The sequence below is a fragment of the Mustela nigripes genome, chromosome 5, assembly GCF_022355385.1.
Source record: "Mustela nigripes isolate SB6536 chromosome 5, MUSNIG.SB6536, whole genome shotgun sequence".
Taxonomy (NCBI): Eukaryota; Metazoa; Chordata; class Mammalia; order Carnivora; family Mustelidae; genus Mustela; species Mustela nigripes.
Window position 1 is genome coordinate 100243908 of NC_081561.1, and position 20140 is coordinate 100264047.

Genomic DNA, 20140 nt, shown 5'->3' on the forward strand with positions numbered 1-20140 from the left:
ATTATTCTATCTATCTAGCTCCTTCCCCTTGACCCACAGTTTTTCATAAATTTATCTTGCTCTCCTTTTCATTATAATCAAACTTACTTAATATTCACTCAACTTCTCATGTACTTTTTAAAAGATTTTTATTTATTTTACAGAGACAAAGACAGCGCACACGCACAAGCAGGGAGAATGGCAGGCAAAGGGAGAAGCAGGCTCCCAGGGAGCCTGATGCAGGGCTCAATCCCAGGATCCAGGATCCCAACTGGAGCTGAAGGCAGATGCTTAACCAACTGAGCCATCCAGGTGCCCCCCAGAGAACTTTTTGAAAGAATAATTTTTAATTTCAAACTTACAGAGTTTCAAGAAAGGTACCAATGTCTTCCATATCTCCATAACCCAGATTAATCAACTATTAATTCATTGCATTTACTCCATCACCACCTTTCTTCCCTTCTTTTCTCTTCATATAACACACACACACCCATTACCATTAATTTTTTTATGTATTATTTAAGAGCAGACTGCAGACATGAGGCCACTTCTAAATATCCCAGCGTGTATTTCTCCCAAAAAAGGATATCATCTACATAAATTGGGAAATCCATATTGACATAACTGCTACCCAATCCACAGATCCCATTCAAATTCTGTCAGCTATCTTGCTATCTTGACAATGTTTCCTTTTCCTTTTTGCCCCAGGATCCCATATCGTAACACATGTTACACTTCAGTTAAATTATCTCTTCAGTCTCCTTCAATCTGGAATATTTCCCTCAAGTTTTCAATTTTTTGTCCTCAGGAATCTGTAGGATGACCCCAAGCCTCAGTCTGTTTACTATTTCTTCATGATCAGAAGTCATACTGTCTAGGTAGGAATCCCACCAGATAGATTTCTCAGTGCACCACTTGAGGGGACACACAATGTCAACTCATTTCACCACAGTGAAGTTAATTTTTTGACAGAGAGAGATCACAAGTAGGCAGAGGCAGGCAGAGAGAGAGAAGAGGAAGCAGGCTCCCTGCTAAGCAGAGGGCCCGATGCAGGACTCGATCCCAGGACCTTGAGATCATGACCTGAGCCGAAGGCAGAGGCTCAACCCACTGAGCCACCCAGGTGCCCATGTGAAGCTATGTTGTTTCCAAGATTTCTCCCCTGTAAAGCTGAAGTTTCCCCCTTTTAATTAATACCTTGTAGGAACATATTGCAAGATTAGGCCAAGATCTTTAAATAAGATCCTCTATCAGTCTTAGCCTCCACTGATGACATACAAATGAATCAATCACCACTACAATGGTTGCCAAATTATCATTCTTTCTACAATTATCAGTTGACATTCAACAGCAGTTTTTCCTCCTTTTTCACTTATTTATTCACTTACTTAACTAAATCAGTATAGATTCTTGCATTCCTATTTTAGTCAGTTAAGGTCCCTGTCTAGCCTAATGAAACTTACTGAGAACAAAACCCCAATTCTATCTTTAATTAAAAAATTTTATTTACTCAAAAGCATTCACAATGTGAACAATACAGCTGTAACTTTTTTTCTTTTGCAATTACAGAGAGGTATTCAATTAATAAAACAATTATTTCCTATTAGCTGCACTGGAGACAACTGAAGATGACATAACCACCACCCCCACACAAAACTAGTTTCTGCTGTGCACAAACAAGAACCTGCTTTCAATTTCCATGTCAATTAACAATCCTCATACTATACTAGGAAGAGTTAGTGGTTACTGAAAATACCATCAGGACAGGACTATACATTTGATAGTGTGTAAACTATAAAAAAAAAGGCAACAGACAGTTTAAAAAAAAACAAATCTTACATAGCCTACATTTCAATTTCCAGTTTTCTTTTTTTTTTAAAGGAATGAGTTGTGTACAGGAAGGTTAAATGCTTAATAGATAAGAAAAAAAAAAAAACAACGCCCCACTCCTCATCCTTTTTATCTTCCTCTTCTTCCTTCTTTTTCTTGCTTTTCTCAGTCTTGATGAACCCCCCACCCCCGCCCCCTCAGCCTTGATGGCTGCTTCCCACCACTCCCCCAGCATCAAGCTTTCCTTTAGTTCAGTACACAACGATACCCTCTTTGTATTTTTCCTTCAGCTTAAAAGCCTTCTTTCTTAAGTCTGCTTGTCCTCCACAGCAGTGTTGTTCCACTTATCTCCCAGTTTCTTTGAAACATCACCAATGGATAGGCCGGGATGTTCTCCTTTGATTTGGGGGGTGATACTCAGAACAAAGCAAGAAAAAGGCCGAAGGAGGCCTCTTGGGTGCCCTGAGATCCTTTAACTTTTTTTTCCCCCTTTAGGAAAGATGTAAGTTTTCACTTCTCTTTTACAGTGTACCCTATCCACCTTTGCCATGTCTTCTAATTTTCCTTTCCACTTGGCAGACATAGTCTTCTACCTCTCTGAGCACTTCTTAGAAAACTGAGCAGCTGACTGAAGCATCTGGGTGCTGCTTCTTGTGCTCCTCCCAGTGAGTTTGCACGAAGAATGCATATGATGACATTCTGCCTCTCGGCTTCTTAGGATTTTCTCTGCCCATATTTAATTACTCTCCTCAGTGAGGCAGAGTCACCCAGTGCATCACTGCCCGTAGCGCGGTCTCTCACAAAACCCAGATTTTAAAAATAATAATTTCACACAGTGATACATATTGTAAGAAAAATATAGTAAAGTGCCTAACTGGGATAAATAATGATGGTAGAGTACAGAGAGGGAAGGTAGTTAGGAAAAAATCTCCAAAAGATTTTTCCTTCAACAGGGGACTGCTAATAAAGGAATTAGCCAGGGGCATATTTTGGAAAACATAATTTCATGCAAAAGGAATAGCTACTACAAAGGCTCCAAACCATAAATGGACTTTGCAAGTTTGAAGCACAGAAAAAGACCCATGTAAAGAACCATACAAGAAGGGAATTTGTCTTACAGATGTATGTGTACATCTCCCCTAATAAAGTCTATGGTTCTTGCAAGAGAGCATTATTCATATTGATCTCTCTAATTGACTGGTTGATTCATTCATCATTTGTTCTACACCTAATGTATGCACTAGATACTCTGAGGCATTATAGATCTAAAAAGGTTCACCAGAAAAGTCTTTGTTAGTAAGAAGTTCACAACTTAAGAGAGATATCTAAACAAATTCACTGCAACATAAAAGATACAATGTAACAGAAGTATGAAGTTCAGTAACAGTACTCTATTTTCAGATAAGTCTTTTTTTTCCCTTAAAAATTGTCAAGCTTTTTGAAAGAGCAGTCTGCATTAAGTCTCCTCCATTTTTCAATTCCCAACTCCTCCTCCATGCACTGTAATCTCCTATCCCTAATATTGAAATAAAAGTTTTTTATTTTTATTGACAAGTCCAAAAAATGCCTTTCAGCTCTCATTTACTTTAGGTTTACATCTTTTATAAAATACTAATCCTTCGTTTTTTTTTTTTCTTTTAAGATTTATTTATTAGAGAGATGGAGAGAAAGCACAAGCAGGCAGAGTAGCAGGCAGAGGGAGAAGCAGGCTCCCTGCTGAATAGGGAGCCTGATGCAGGGCTCAATCCCAGGACCCCAGGATCATGACCTGAGCCTGAGCCAAACGCAGCTGCTTAACCGACTTAGCCACCCAGGCATCCCTAATCCTTTGTCTTTTAAGACACCACTTCTTTTATTTTTCTCTGGCCTCTTAAGCAGCTCTCAGTCTCAATAACGGACTCCTCTCCTTTTCTTTCAGCTGTTTTAAAAGTTAGTCACACACATATATGAGGTAGTATAATCAATTACCATGTTCAATGATTCCCAAACTGAATCCTCTAGCCTTAATTTTTTCCTGAGCATTCAACACCTCTTGAATATTTTTATTTGGCAATATAGACAACCATCTCAAATTTAACATGTCCACAGTCACAAATTTCTCTATTTAAATCCCTACCATTATAAATGACAGACTTTCTAACCAGTCACACAAGGTAAAAACATGTGATCCCATACTCTTCTCTCTCAATTCCCTAGATTCAAATGAAACTCTCAAATCCTAGATTCTAGTTTTAATCCACTAGTCCCATCCCTACTTTCATAGTGACTCTGTTCAAGCCATGATGAAAGAAATCATCATGATGAAAGAAATCGTCATGGCTTGAACAGAACCTTTTCACTGTTCTGCCAGAACACTTTACCAATTCTGACAGAACCTTTTCACCAATTCCTTAACAATAATGCCAAAGGGATTGTTAAAAAGAGAAATTATACTCACTCTTCTGTCTAAATCTGTCATTTTCTCTCCACTGCCTTCAGGAAAGAAACCCACTCCCTTTCATACACTACCAAAAGGATCTTGATCATTGTGTCCCCCACTAATATCTCCAGTTCTTGCTTAATGATAATCCACATTTATTCTTTGCCATATCCAGTAATATATAACTACATGTTATACTCTCCCAAGGTTTATAAATGCCTTTCCCTGGTCTGCAATATTCAGCTAAATTTAGCTGAGGTGAAGTTTCCCTTACCATCTCCTACAACACACTGAATTCAATACTTCTCCTCCTATGATATTTCAGTATCTTATATAGCCCCATTCAAACTTCTTATCAATTGTATCAATATTGTCTGCTGACAATCTATAAACTCTCCAGGGACAGATATTTTGTCTTTCATTTCTAGAACCTAAGTGTCTAGAAGATTGTTTATAACTTAGGCCATTTATGGAAATATTGTATATTCTTTTGCTTTAATTTGAAAATAAAGATACATTTGGTGTTTTTTTTTTTTTTTTCTCTGTGAAGGGACGGTAGTGCCTGGGTGGCTCAGTCGGTTGAGCATCTGATTCTTGATTTCTACTTGGACAGAAATCCCACAATCTCAGGGTTGTGGGATTGAAACCTAGGTCAGGTTCTGCACTCAGTAGAGAGCCTAAATGAAATTCTCGCTCTCCCTCTGCCCCTCCCTCCACTCACTCATTTTCTTTCTCTCGAATAAATAAATCTATAAAAATGGGCGGGGGATCTTTTCATATGGCCCTCAACATACTTTTTTGTATTATGAGTGAATGGCTTCCTCCTGAGAGATTTCATTAACTCTGTTTTTCTTTGGTAAATATTATTTGAGGCAGTGATTCTAAAACCAAGTAAAACAAATTTAAAAACTACGAATTAGGAAGCAAATCTGACTCAGTAATTATGCTATCTCCCTCCCTGGGTTCTTCTCATTATTGTACTGTGGAAAAAAAACAATTAAAAAATTCTAGTACATTGGGGCGCCTGGGTGGCTCAGTGGGTTAAGCCGCTGCCTTCAGCTCAGGGTCCTAGAATGGAGCCCCGCATCGGGCTCTCTGCTCAGCGGGGAGCCTGCTTCCTCCTCTCTCTCTGCCTGCCTCTCTGCCTGCTTGTGATCTCTCTCTGTCAAATAAATAAATAAAATCTTAAAAAAAAAAAAATTCTAGTACAAAATATTTGTACACTGTCCTAATACAAAATTTCACTTATCAATTACAAATGACTTCATTTTAGATCCTGTACAAAATTTGTAATTAAGATTTTAATTAAGAAACAAAATGGATAAAATTTATTTAAATCTATCCATAAAATCAACAGCAGGAACTAAAACAATGACTTCTTACTGTAGATCTTGATCTATACTAATTACATGCATTATTCCATTCATGTAGTCATACAAATATCTTGTAGGGGTGGTATTATTATTATTATTGCCCTTCTTCCTCCTTTTTTAGAGATGAGAATACTGAAGATTACAGTGGTGAGATAATGTGAGCCATCTAATGCCAAAGCTGATGGTCTTAAACACAGTGCTATTCATACTGCCTCTAGCTGTCACTCAGAAAGGACCCAAGAGAATCTGTCCCTTGGAAAAAAACTTGCAAATACATCTACATGAAAACTTCAGGAATGTGTAAGGTCTTCAAATACCAAACAGATAAAAAAGTAAAACCGGTTCATCTATTACTGAACTGTTATTCCAATAAATAACATAGGAATCCCTCATAGGAACCGCTCATTAGTTATTCATGACCTACTATCCTAAAGCTTTATCTCATCAGTTTTCAACACCAATTTCAAAACATTAGTCAGTGGCTAGTGTGTTTCCAGTGGAATGAGGGAATACCCAGCAGCCATCCCACTTTATGAAGTTAATAGAACAGTGAACTCATAGGCATCCTATTGCCACTTGAGATAACCATAAAAATACAAGGAAATTTTAAATAACAGTACTTTTCATATCTAAGCATTTTTTATCATATGGTAGCATTTTGGAATCTACAACTGCAAACCAGCAGTAAAAAACTACAAATAAGACTATGAGTTTGGCCCAATTAGTAAATTATATCACATACATAAAAAATTCAATTTTAGACTCTGGTAAGATTCTTATAAAATAATACGGAGATAATTTTCTTCCCTTTTAAAAGTGTCTTCAAATAGGGGCGCCTGGGTGGCTCAGTGGGTTAAGCCTCTGCCTTCGGCTCAGGTCATGATCTCAGGGTCCTGGGATCGAGTTCCACATCGGGCTCTCTGCTCGGCAGGGAGCCTGCTCCCCTCCTCCCCCCGCCGCCTGCCTATCCATCTACTTGTGGTTTCTCTCTGTCAAATAAATAAATAAAGTCTTAAAAAAAAAAAAAAGTGTCTTCAAATAAAGAAAAATATTCAGAAAACAACTTCTTCACATGTCATTCCTTCTCCCCAAATTAAAAGCTCCTAAAAGTAGAAATTAAATGTCTAGCACAGGGGCTGCGTGCCCATTTTTTTCTATACAGGGCCAATAATTATCTTCAATTTTGCAGTCATAAATACTCACATGTGCCTGCCTTTGTCATTACTCAACTCTGCCATTTGGTAGCGCAAAAGCAAATATAGGCTATACATATGTGAAACAACTAAGCATGCCTTTGTTTGAATAAAATTTTATTTACAAATACAGGTGGAAGGCTGGCTTTGACCCACAGGAGTAGTTTGCTATCCCTTGGTTCAAAGTGCTGCTCTTCCAGCTCCTTACCTACCACCTACTAAACTCAGGAGATAGCAACAGCACATTATTTCACTACATTTTCCCTCGAAAAAATTCTAGATTATTTCTCTAATTCAAATCAAAACACATAATCCTTCATAAATTACAAGAAATAAATACTTACCATCCTATCATTTTTAAAGAATCCCCACAAGATACTTCACTAACATAAAAAATTAAGTCATATATTTTTATAACCTCAATGCAATGGCGTAACTTTATCCTTGGCAAAATGAAGTACAAACACAATGTAATGCTTTTTTCTTGTTATTTCAGTTTATTACTATTTTTGAAAGATTCTTTTGAACATTACAAATACCAAATTTATTTTGTTTTGAGACGTGAATTTAAATATTGGTATACTGAGCTTGAAAGAGGTAAATGTAATTTTCCATTACCATTTGAAAACAAATATATTTGCTAAAGTGTATCAAGCACTTTAGCAAATATATAGATGCCTGTTCTCCCCTTTAAAAATAATAACCTATCAGAAAATTTCACTTTTATTTTGCTTCATAGAGAACAATGGAGATAAAAGAAAAGGTGAAAGAGGAGAATACTAATCTAAGAAATGATCTGCAAATGCCTGAGTGGATTAGAGCCAGGGAAAAGATATGTATGGAAATCCTTTCCCACATCCTGCTGTTTATGCTATTTTACAGGTGACTAGGTACATGGGTAGGGAAGCAGATATAAATAAATCTCAGTTTACAAGCATATTTATTTAAAAGAGGAATCTGTAATTGTACCCAACTGTGTAAAATTTGCAGCTGCTCTCCAAAGACAGAGAAAGGAATTTCCATTATAATTTCCATTTCCCAGTTTCTTACTTCAAAGAAAATTAAGGACTTTGTGAATGAAAGCATACCTTTAGCTTACAGGGTAGCATTTAAGTACAGGAAAAGTGTAGTAACTACTACCCTTAGTGTATATAATAGTTAATCACCTAAAAATAAACAGAAATATTTCCAAAGGTAATTTTCTCAGTTAAAGCTGAAAAGCTTTGCTTTCCTTCATTTAACAGGTTAAAAGAAACAAGAGCAAATAAGCCCAAAGAGCCTCTTTAAACACAATATCAAATATACTGAAGAATGAGGTACTAAGGATAATATAAAAAGATACATTTAATAATCTCCTCTAATTTGCTTAACACACTTTCGTAAAGTCCCTGGTACAGGGTTTAAGTTATTATATGGTATTTTTATAAAATGTTAGACTGCATATTTGATATAATGTCAGGACTCACACTTATCCATAATATAGCACCATCATATAGCTGTACCTGTACTACAACATTTAGGAACTTTCCAAACTTGAATCAAGTCCAACTTCAAGTAAAATCTTTTATCATAGTAAACAAAATTACTTGAATATCCAGTTTTTCATTAGAAGACAAAACATGAAAGTTCTGTTTCAAGTTCAACTATAAGCGATGTTTCTTCAATGCCATATATGAATTAAGATAATACTTCAAAAATTACTTACAGTAAATATCCGTCTGCCAGTTCGATCAAAAGTTACGCAGTACACAGATGACAAGTGTCCAAGAATTCGTTTATGCATTTTCATGTGCTGATATACTGCTGTTGGAACAAGTCGTTCAAGCCTGTATTTCCCATTCAGCTTCCGTGAAAACAAAGTATCCGCTACCAAGAGAAAAAGGGGGGAAATGAGTATAATACAGAAATTAATTTTCTGTATTATCATCTTTTAAGCATTCACATATTCCAACTTCTCAAATGTTGTAAAAACAGAGATGCTTTCTAATGTTTATGGCTCTCAGTTTTATGGGTAATTAAGTCAGGCACTATTACCCTAATTTTACAAATAAGCCAAGTCAGTTTATATGACTGAAGTCACAAAGTGTATAACATGAAGCTAGGATTAAAATTTAGACTTCTTTACTCTCTGACTAGTACTCTTAAAAAACCAAAAGCATTTTACACATTATTTCTTTAAAATGCCCCCATGAGAGAGTTTCCAACAAAAGCAGTTAAAACTGGATCCAGCAATTTCTACTTTTCATCAACCAGCAATTCTTGAACACATTAAATTTGACATGCCAAATGATGTTTTAAAAAAATATGCACAAATGAAGAGAGAGGAATAATTCATTGCATTATTTTAAAAAGTAACTAAACTGAGGACCTTGCCAAACACCCGTATAATGATTCTTTCTCTAGAACCTATTAGTCCTTTTTGGTCAACTCATCCATTTTAACCATCTTTCAAGGTATGACTGAAGTTTATCTTCTGTTCAGAGCCTGATGTGCTGACTTCAGCCCAAAATGTTTTCTATTGGAATGTATTTTCTATTCTGATAATCTTAAATAAAGAAGGTGCTCAATAAATATGTTGACTGATCTGCAGGCACATTATTCACTTATAGATTCCTTTTAATATACTTTTTAAAATTACTTTTAATATAAGGCATTTTTTCTGACCGTGACTGCCATCTACTTTGTATGGTAAGCACTGCAGCTTTTCGCTTGAATTTAGTCCCAAAGAAATTTAAACACACCTACAAAATACTATTTAACTTAGATTTAGAGTCCAGCAATTATGTCCTAAAGTGGATAAAATACAAGTATCTTGGCATCACATAAAAAATCTCAGTACTTGTTGTTTTATTCCTGTACAGTAAGTGTTTGGCTCACACTATATTTAAAAGAAAGAAAAAAAAAATCTTGGGGGGTGCCTGGGTGGCTCAGTGGGTTAAGCCTCTGCCTTCAGCTCAGGTCATGATCTCAGGGTCCTGGGATCAGGTCCCACATCAGGCTCTCTGCTCAGTGGGGAGCCTGCTTTCCTTCCTCTCTCTCTCTCTCTGCCTGCCTCTCTGCCTACTTGTGATCTCCGTCAAATAAAGAAATAAAATCTTAAAAAATAAATAAATAAATAAATAAAAGAAGATTTAAAAAAAAAAAATCTTGGGGACTTGTGAAGAGAAATGTAGAAAAATGCTCTGCATTACATTTCAAGGAATAATTACATTACATTTACATGTTCTTTTACTACATCAATTATTTTATATTCTAGCAGAATATACCTCTTTGCTATTAGCACATAAATTCTATGCTACCATTTATTTTTAACATCTGGGAATATCTGAGATAAGCTCTGACATTTGTAAATTAGTTTATTTAGGCTTAAGCTGGTTACACAATAACAGTGATTTACTGTTTCTAACAAACCTGATATATTTTTCCTTATGCACAGAAATCTTCTGGTAAAAGACTTCCTCTAGTGTTTTGGTTCCAAACTGATTTAGATCAAGAATCACACAAACCCACAGACATCAATTGTCTTGTCAAAGGAGAACTTAGCCAATTCTAAGGATCTTATCCAAATATTAAAGATCCATGATATCTCAGACTCACCTGTTTAATCTGTAAGAAATTAAGTGATGACAAATGACACAAATGTTGACAGTGTTACCAAGATATAGTTAATTCCCTCCATCCAAAATTTACAAAGTTCTCAAAATGACAAATTTTTAAAGACATTCAATACTGTCCAAGTATAAAAATATGATTAGTAAAAATAATTACAATATCAAAATTAATTTAATGATCAAGTACATGCATATATGTCAAAATTTTTAAAAATAAATTTGTTATAAAGAACATTTAAAAATCGGAGTTGACCGACTATTTCCTAAGCAAAAAAAACTTAAGCAAAGAGAAAGAGAAATGCTGCTGCTCTCTTAAACGGTTTTTTCCTGAATCTTTCTAAAATAGGTTTAAATCTTAATTTTTATTTCAGGAGTCAACTGAAAAAGAAAGAATATCCCTTTCAAAAAGCTCCTTTATAGTCAGCTTTACAAATCAAACTTTCCAGAGACATTATTTGAAATATATTTATAGTTAAAACTATAATTCTGTACTACCTTTTGTTATGCTTGGCTACCAATTAACTGCTGAATATCTATTCTATGACTCTATCCCAGCCAAGTCCTTGATTTCAGACAAATTACAAACTTGTGTAACAGTAACTGAAGATAACCAAGAGAGAACAGAATGTAGAATTCATCAGTAATAACTTGCTGGATAAACTTGATAGAGGGAGTTAAAGAAGAAAATAAAAGTATGGTTCAAAAGTTGAAGTTAACCTGAGGAGGCTGAATTTGTAGGCCCAACCAGATCAAATAGGTAGAGAACTATTACAAAGGTAGAGAGAAGGATGTTCTAGGACTCTGATCCAATGAATTCAAATTTTCTTTTACTATACCATTTGCATAATGTCTATCTCCCTTTCCAGATCTTAAATACCCTAAGGAAAGAAATTCTGTCTTACTCATTTTTCCCACAACTGAGTGCAGAACCTTTTAAATAAAAAATCTTAGTTAATAACATACACAAGATGGTTCAACTTAATCTATAGTTATATGGCAGAAAGGCAAAATGGCAATTATTCACTTTCTAAAGAAACTGTTAATAGACTAATTGGATTTTTGAGTAAAAAGGAAATGTCTCTTGGGATTATAGAAACTTCTTAAATTTTATTAAACTAGAACATCAATTTTTAAAATGAGCATGGCTAAACAGATCTAAGGGGTCACAAAGGAATAAGTTCCTTATATGACATTATTATAGTTTTAACCTTAAATCAAGTAGCATATAGGACTTGGTTTGAAAGTACATTTATTTTCCGAAGTATGGCGATGAGAAATATTCTTAAATTAAGGCTGCCAAAGCAAATTTCTATCTTCCTTCACTTGGCATATTCTTTCCTACTTTCTTAAGGCCAGTTAAAATGTCACCTCTGCTAGTAAGACTGTAGTGAACTTCAGAAGCAACCTTACAACATCACTCCTGTGCCCCAAACTACAATGATCTTCCTTTCATTCAGAATAAATACCAAATCCTTTACATTACACAACAAGCCTACTAAGGCCATGCATAATCTTGTCTCTCATCATCTCTGATTTCACTTACTACTTGAGACCCTTTATTTAATCTGCTCCAGCCACTCTAATCCCCTGCCTCCATTCTCCCACAGAAAGAATGTTCCTCATGTTGGGTCTCTGCACTGGCTGTTCCCTTTAGGTAGAATACTCTCCCCACATATAGCTAATTTCTTGACCTTCTCCAACTTTTTTCTCAGATTTCTGTCACTTCTCAATGAAGCCTAACCTGATCAGTTCACTGAAAACTGCAACTCCTTCCCTACTACCACTTAGAACTCCTGGTCCCTCTTTACTCAGCTCTGTATTTGCTCTTTTTCCACCACTTATCAACAGATTGCATATATTTATTTGCTCATATGTTCACTGTTTATTTCCTGCCCGTTTCCCACCCCTACAATTTATATAATAAATTCTGTATGTACCAGATTTTGTCTTTTTTATCCTAAATATTGCCTAAAAGCTGACAATGATGGTTGGCACTCAGTAGATATCAGTATGCATTTGGTGAATTTAATAAATTACACATATAATAAAACAATTAGGTTTAAAGAATAAAACTAAAATAGAGGATTTACTGAACAGATTATATACCCAGAATCTCCCTAAATAGTTCTTCATTTCAACTACTCTGCTAAATAGATTTAATCTAGAGGGAAAGAGAAAAGTAAACATATTTTACTCAATTCCCTAGTAAAATAGAACTATAAATAAAATAAACGTTCCAGAAATCACTGTTACCCATTTGAAATATCAGTCTCTTTAAAATACAAAGAGGGGTGCCTGGGTGCCTCAGTTGGTTAAATGACCAACTTTTGATTTTGGCTCAGGTCATGATCTCCAGGTTGAGGAGCAAGCGGGTGCTCAGCATGGAGTGTGCTTGTCCCTTTTCCTGTGCTCCTCCCCCTGCTTGTACAAATAAATAAAATCTTAAAAAAAAAAAAAAAGAGTAAAACTAAATAAGTAAAATTTGAAGCGAGAAAAGGAACAAAATGAAGAACAATGTCATCAATAGCAAATCATTCAAAACAATCTTTGAAACAAAGTCTATGTGCACAAATCTACATAGCTATTAGAGATTAACAAAAGGCCCACAATTTAATGTTAGATATAACTACATACCTATCTAACCTGTAGATTCATATCCATTACTTCTCTAGGTTTAAGGACAATAAATCAAATTCCCCCCCCAAGTCACTCTTCCCCAGTTTATACTTATTTTTCAAAAATTCTTTTTTCCAATCATAACACTAATGTACACTCAGTGTAGAAAATAACATAAATGAAAGAAGAAAAATCCATTAATTCTATCAGTCACTTTTAAAATTTTTACAAAGATTTCCCCCATAAACAGCATTTTAACAGCTCTGCTGTATTCCTTAATGAAATAAGAGTTAACCTCTAAGTTTGCCAGACTTGTATTCGAACCTGATACTAGGGGGACTTTAAGGAAATTTCTTTCTCTCTCAACTTTAATTTCTCTGTTATGTTTCTCTTTTTAAGATTTTATTTATTAGAAAGAGAGAGAGAGAGAGACACCGCACAGAGAGCACAAGCCAAGGAGGGGGGAAGCAGAGGTAGAAGCAGACGCCCTGCTGAGCAGGGAGCTGGATATAGGACTCTTCCCAAGCCACCCAGGTGCCCCTAGTTATATTTCTAGAAACATTTTCCACAATATACTTGACTTTCATATTAATGCTGTTCTTTGGCATCTCACAATTTCACAAATTTTAGTCAATTCTTTCAATATTTTTTCCTTTTTAAAATAATTTCTTCTACTGATTTAATATGAAGAGTCCTAATCAGCCAACAGTATAATAAATATCCATTTACATTTTCTTTTACTTCCCTGTGGTTTAAAGTTCTCACCTCCTTAATTTATCTGGACTTTTAGTATATATTGGGGTGAACCTCTAAAAAGATGTTTTTTCTCCTCCAAGTAGCCATTTGTTCCAGACTTTTCATTTACTCATCTTTTTCTACCCCATTAAGTTGTGATTATCTTATAATTTCTGTGCTATATCACTGACCTCATGTCTATTTATATGCCAGTACCAAAATTTTGATTTTATAACTAATGATGTCTTAATATTACCTGGCTATTCTTCATCATTATGCATCCATTTAAAATATCTCAGTCTTGATTATTATCTAATTTGAGGATCACTGAGAAGTTAAAAAAATAGATTTGTTGGAAATGTAAGGTTAATTTCATTTACTCATAAATGAAAAAACTCCCAGAATTTCTGTAAATAAAATGCAAAAGTAGTTATAATTCATAATTAATAACCACAAAAAGAGTTCCTAAATTAAAGTAGAAAAGAGTGAATTCTGGATAATCAGTACCTAGATTTCATTCTAATCTCCATGATCTGTGTTAATAAAGGCTTTCTAAATGTAAAATTAGTAACTCATAACTTTAAAAGAAGAGTTTGGAAATCTTTAAAACTAAACTTAAGTGAACTACAAAACTGGTAATAAACATGTAAGCAAGACCACATGAAAACAAATTCCAAACTGCTTTATTGCTATATATATATATAGAATTAGAATTCCCAACAAAATAATGCTAGATTCACAACCAGGCACTCAGAGGGCAATTTCTATAGAAATGACCTTCCAAGTTCATTACAAATCCAAAAAATTGCCTACATGTGGTGTTGGTGACTTCAAATTTTCCATCAGATAAATGTATTGTGCAGTGTAAGATATCTGATTAGGCATAAAATTACATAAAATTTTCTTCATTTTAAAGAACCACAAAAATGTTCTAATGAGAAGGAAATATGACTATGGGGTCACAAAAAACAGCCATATAAATCTCTAAAAGAGAAGTTATGCTAAAGCCAGGAATCAAATACTTTGAGAAAATAGCTGTGAAGAGGAAAAAGACACCAGGGCTTATAGATAGAGAGGGTCCTACTAGAAGGACTTCAAGAATCTAATGATAGAAAAACTCTTAACTGCTTCAAACAACAACATAAATACAACACAATACCTATTTGGTGAGAAAAATGACTATTGAACACTATTATGATATGTAGCAGGTGTGGAAAATAATGGCTAATATTACTGAGTGCTTTAGTAAAGGCCAGGGACTTTACATATATTCTCATTTAGTTTCATCCATCTTTTAAGGTAGATACTACTATTATCCCCAATAAGGGGATATTCCTTACCAGTAAGGAAACTGAAAGACAAAATATAACTTTCCCAGATATGAAGCCCACGGGTTGAATTCAGGCAGTCTGATCCCAAAGGGCACACTCTTATTAGGTAGACAGATTTTAGAAAAAAAGACTGAAATGAAATATGATGAAGTATTAATAGCAGATAACCAGAGAGACTGATTTTTGAGCTGTTCTCTGTTTCCCAAGTTTTCTCTATTAAGCATCTATTCATTCTGCTTAATTTTTTAATTAAATGAAGTCTATCAGTCTACCTGAAGGAACTCAAAAGAGCAATATGAAAAGTACAAACAGTCTAAAGAGATTAACTTAAACTCAAAGAATGAGAAAAACAGGCCCAGGGATAAAGATGCAAAAAATTTAAATTTATTTAATTATAAAAAAAGAAGTCCTCAACAATAAGTATATTGAAGTATCAGAATTGTATACTATAAAACACAATAACCATTGCCAATCTGACAATGGATTGAATGATACGCTACAAAGAATTCACATCTGGTTTGGTTCAAAAGCCATAAAATAACACAAAGTGCCATCAATTTTGTTTATAAGTTTTGCTTCTAAAATCTATCCCATTAAATTTTTAAAGTACAAAAGAAATACATCAAAGATTGTGTAGGTTCAATTTTATTTGGCAAAAAAATGCATAAGAAGGAAATTTTAACATTTAACTGACTATAGAGCCACAACTGAAAAGCTCATTGCAATAATTTTCCTGAGGTTACTAACATAGACATGAGTAGGAATTAACAACCAAATATTCATAATTTAAGGGCCAGAGATAATATGGGGAAATAATTCAACACAGACTGGTTTATGTTCACACCATCATCTGGTCTTTATGTCATCTTGCAACAATAAGTAGCAACCAACCAACATAAGAACAAGACAAACAAATCACTATTACTATAATGAACAAAATTCCCAACTTTAGTTAAAGTAGCAAGGGGCTGCAACATTAGGAGGACAATCCTGTGAACAGCTTTTGTCCCCAAAAAGGAGGAAGGCAAGAGAGAAGAGAAAAGGGAAATAATCACCTGGGTAACAGAGTACCCATTAGAGCTTCTCCATTTAACCACTGTAACTAAAATAATTAGAATGCACAGTAACTACCCTCCAAATCTCTACATAGTCAATTCGGTGTTCAGTTGTACCTGCTGTATGAAAGACATCATGTTTATAAAATTCAGCAGATATTACAAAGATAAATAAGGAGAACTCAAACACTGAAATAAAATACAGAAAGTAAAGAGATGATTCTAAGAGTAAAGCAAAAAATCTCAAGAACCAAGTATGTAACAAGCACAAACATAACAAACCCCAATACACACACATTATAACTACTAGGACTGTAACTTACTAGAATTGTAAAATTACTTGATTTGTATTATTCTTCCTCCTCTTTTCTCTCTTGGAAACTTGTCTGATACTACTTCAATCAGAAAATAATATAATGTCATAATATTATTAGTTTTAAATATTTTTAAATGTTTTATAGTAATTTTAACAAAAACTCATTCTTTAGAAGCTATGTAGTTTTATATCAAACATTTTAATCATTCAATTTTAAATTAAACATTTATACAGCACCTACATGGGCCAAGTATGAACTAAAGGATGTAACAAAGAAAAGACACAGTACTTACCCCCATGGAGACTGCAATATAGCAGGGAAGACAGATATGAAACAAGGACTTACAACAAGAAGTGTCAGCAAAAAAAGGGTTCAGAAAATCTTGAAATATACAGTAGAGGGTCTTAAATATATGGCAGGGGAAGGAGGGATTGGATATCAGCGAATTAGGTTTTTCTGAAAAACGCACACTTAAACTAAGACCTGAAAAATGGAACAGCCAAAGAATGTTGGTGGGAAGGGAGCATATTCTAGGCTGAGGCAAGAGCATGTGCAAAGCTCTGAGACTGGAAAAAATACAGTACTCAAGCTACATAAGGAAGCAAGGTAAGCACACAGAGCACAGGGGGCAAGCATGGAGAAAAGAGATGGGAAAGGAGGGGGCAGACTGCAGAGTGCTTTCTAAGCTACGGTCAGGCTTTCTGGACTATTTCCCCAAAACAGTAAGTTGAAGGTTTTCAAGGAGAAAGTAATGGGAATAATGTAAGATTTGCTCTGGGATAAACAATTACAGTTTTAACTCTTTACCACAATAAGAATAGATCAGAAGGGATTTGACTAAAAGCAAAAGCCTATTTTGCAAAGAAACAAAGGGTTCAAAAAAATTTTCATTTTAGAAAAAAAATTAAATCAGTCTGCTAACAAGATTCTTAAGCCTTTCTTAAGGAACTGAATAATCTTCTCTCAAATTATTTATTTCGTAAGAGATAAACTTTAAAGAACATACCACGTTTTATTCTTTCTAAAGTTCTCACCCTGAAGCATACTTCCAAGGCTCCTATACCTAAATCAATAAATGGACACAGGTGGTACAAGACTAATGCATAAAGAATTTCACAAAGAAAGCAAAAAGGTGCTAAATAAATGTGACATAAAGTTAAATGCATAAGATCAGAAAAAAATACCAGGGATAAATGAGTTGGATGCTACTTCTTAAGGTTCAGTTTCTTCAATAACATGGGGGTATCTTGCAGTGTTGCTATGAAAAGCAAACAAGACAAAATGTATTTGTAAACTCAAAGGTATTATATATATACTAACATTTATAATGACTGTCCTTAAAAAAATCAAACCTTCATGTTGTAAAAGTAAGTACTAACACAGGTTTTCTTTTACTTTTTTAAAGACTTTTGTGGGAGATCTTTCTTCCCCCTGGGTCTTCCTTAAGGAGTGGAACAAACTGCTGCTCTATTTATATAAATATCTGCTCAGCCTGATCATGGACTTCCCAGTTTCAAGACGGCTAGAAGATGTTCAATCGTTAACTTCAAAGGTTCCCTGAAGAAATTCAAAATAAAAAGTCAGAGACTTTATGAGAAAAATAAGATAATTTGCTTCACCTATACAGATATGAAATTCAACATTAAACCCAGTAAGCAACCTGGAAAAATAGGGGACACGAACAAAAAGGGGTAATGACTGACTAGTGCTTCCTAATTACTATTCCAACTGTTTGCCAGACATACAACAGGAAGGCAGGGCACACAGATGATACCTCTCATCACAACTATGGCCTTAAAAAGAATTTCCTCTCATTATTTGCAAAAAAGAAAAGAAAACACAGCTACAAAAGCAACAATTTGAACTCACCTAAGTAAACCGTCATTCTTCAAAGTGTTTCCCCTTTTTTGGTCAATCATAAGTTTGAAAAGAAATTTAAGCAAAAGAAAAAGTATAAATAATAATGTCTATTTTACGTATTTGGTACTTTGGCATAATGAACATTAGCTTTACTCCCTTAAAACAAAAACATGATACATCTTAGGAGTCTCTCATAGCTACCTATTCTTAGAAGACAAAAAAAGGAAGTAGGGAAGGGGGAAGGAGTGGAGTAAGCAGAAGAGAATTGAAGAAACAAAAGCCTCTGCCAAACAGAAATATATCATTCTGAGTTTTTCTTGTCCCACCCTATTCATTAATTACATCAACTGCCTACCGGCTCTTCATTTAATATTTACTAATACTGAGGAACTGGGTCCATAAAGAGCAATGAAATATAATCCATTGATAGATAAATGGATAAGGAAGTTGTGGTATGTGTGTATATATAAATAATGAAATATCACGCAGCATCAAAAAAATGAAATCTTGCCATTTGCAACAATGTGGATGGAACTAAAGGGTATTATGCTAAGTGAAATAAGTCAGTCAGACAAAGACATTATCATATGATCATATGATCTCACTGACATGAGGAATTTAAGAAACAAGGCCGAGGATCATAGGGGAAGAGAAGAAAAAAATGAAACAAGACAAAACCAGAGAGGGAGACAAATCATAAGAGACTCTTAATCCCAGGAAACAAACTGAGAGTTGCTGGAGGGGAAGGAGATGGGAGTGATGGTGTGGCTGGGTGATGGGCATTGGGGAGGGTATTGTAGTGAGCGCTGTGTAATGTGATGAATCACATACTGTACCCCTGAAACAAATAATATATTATATGTTAATAAATGAATAAATACAATCCAGGCCCTAACAGTATCATAGAAAAAAATAAAGGTAAATAAAGATCATTCAGGGGACAGATTAAAATCTAGAAGCCAAGACCAAAAAATAAAAACCTCCAAACACAGCTAAGTCAGAAATGATTAGACAACAGAGATTATAAAACTATTAAGACTCGAAAAACAAAGTAAATGTTAGAAGAAGATGCGTTCTAAAAAAAAAAAATGGTTACTGAGAAAATAACAGGTCAAAATGAATGAATTTAAATAAGTGACAAGCAGTTGCGTAACTGAAGATAAAGGAATAACAAGTTTTAGAGGGTCAGAAATTCTATTTTACACATTTTAAAGTTTCAGACAAATGTGAGATATTCAAACTGAGAAGTACAACAGTTTGCATATAGTCTGAAAAAACTCTAAGAAAGGAAAATCCAATTTATAACCCCACTCATCGTAAATGAGCCTGAGTTTCAAACAGGAAGTTCAACTTAAAAAATAAACACGCCCTAAATGCAATATGGAAACACGGATCTGATCCTGAACAAGAAAATGTAATTAGTGGGAAAATCTGGTGAGATATAAAAAAGATCTGGTGTTTAGATAATAATTATGTGCCAGTGCGGGTTCTACAGTTTTGAGAAATGTACCAGATAACCTAAGATTATAACACTAGGAAAACTGCATAAAAGTTACAAAAGAACGGTGAATTGTCTGTGCAACTTTTAATATACAATTTATTCCAAAATTAAAAGTTTATTTTAAAAAACCTGTATCTCAACTGTGTCAAAATTTAAGTATCTGAATCTATAGTACAAACATTTAAATCTATAGTTTAGGGGCGCCTGGGTGGCTCAAGGGTTAAAGGTTCTGCCTTCGGCTCAGGTCATGGTCTCAGGGTCCTGGGATTGAGCCCTGCATCAGGCTCTCTGCTCAGCAGGGAACCTGCTTCCCTCTCTCT

General features: G+C 34.7%; 1 protein-coding gene and 1 pseudogene across 3 annotated transcripts in view; both read right to left on the reverse strand.

The window, feature by feature from the left end:
* PHIP (pleckstrin homology domain interacting protein) overlaps positions 1-20140 on the reverse strand; it is a 124677-nt gene that overhangs the window by 85365 nt on the left and 19172 nt on the right. For all 3 annotated transcript variants that reach the window (XM_059400966.1, XM_059400967.1, XM_059400964.1), the window contains exon 7: positions 8500-8660. In XM_059400966.1, coding sequence (XP_059256949.1) covers positions 8500-8660 — 161 coding nt within the window. The remainder of the gene's footprint in view (positions 1-8499; positions 8661-20140) is intronic.
* Positions 1773-2556, reverse strand: LOC132017426 (putative high mobility group protein B1-like 1; annotated as a pseudogene).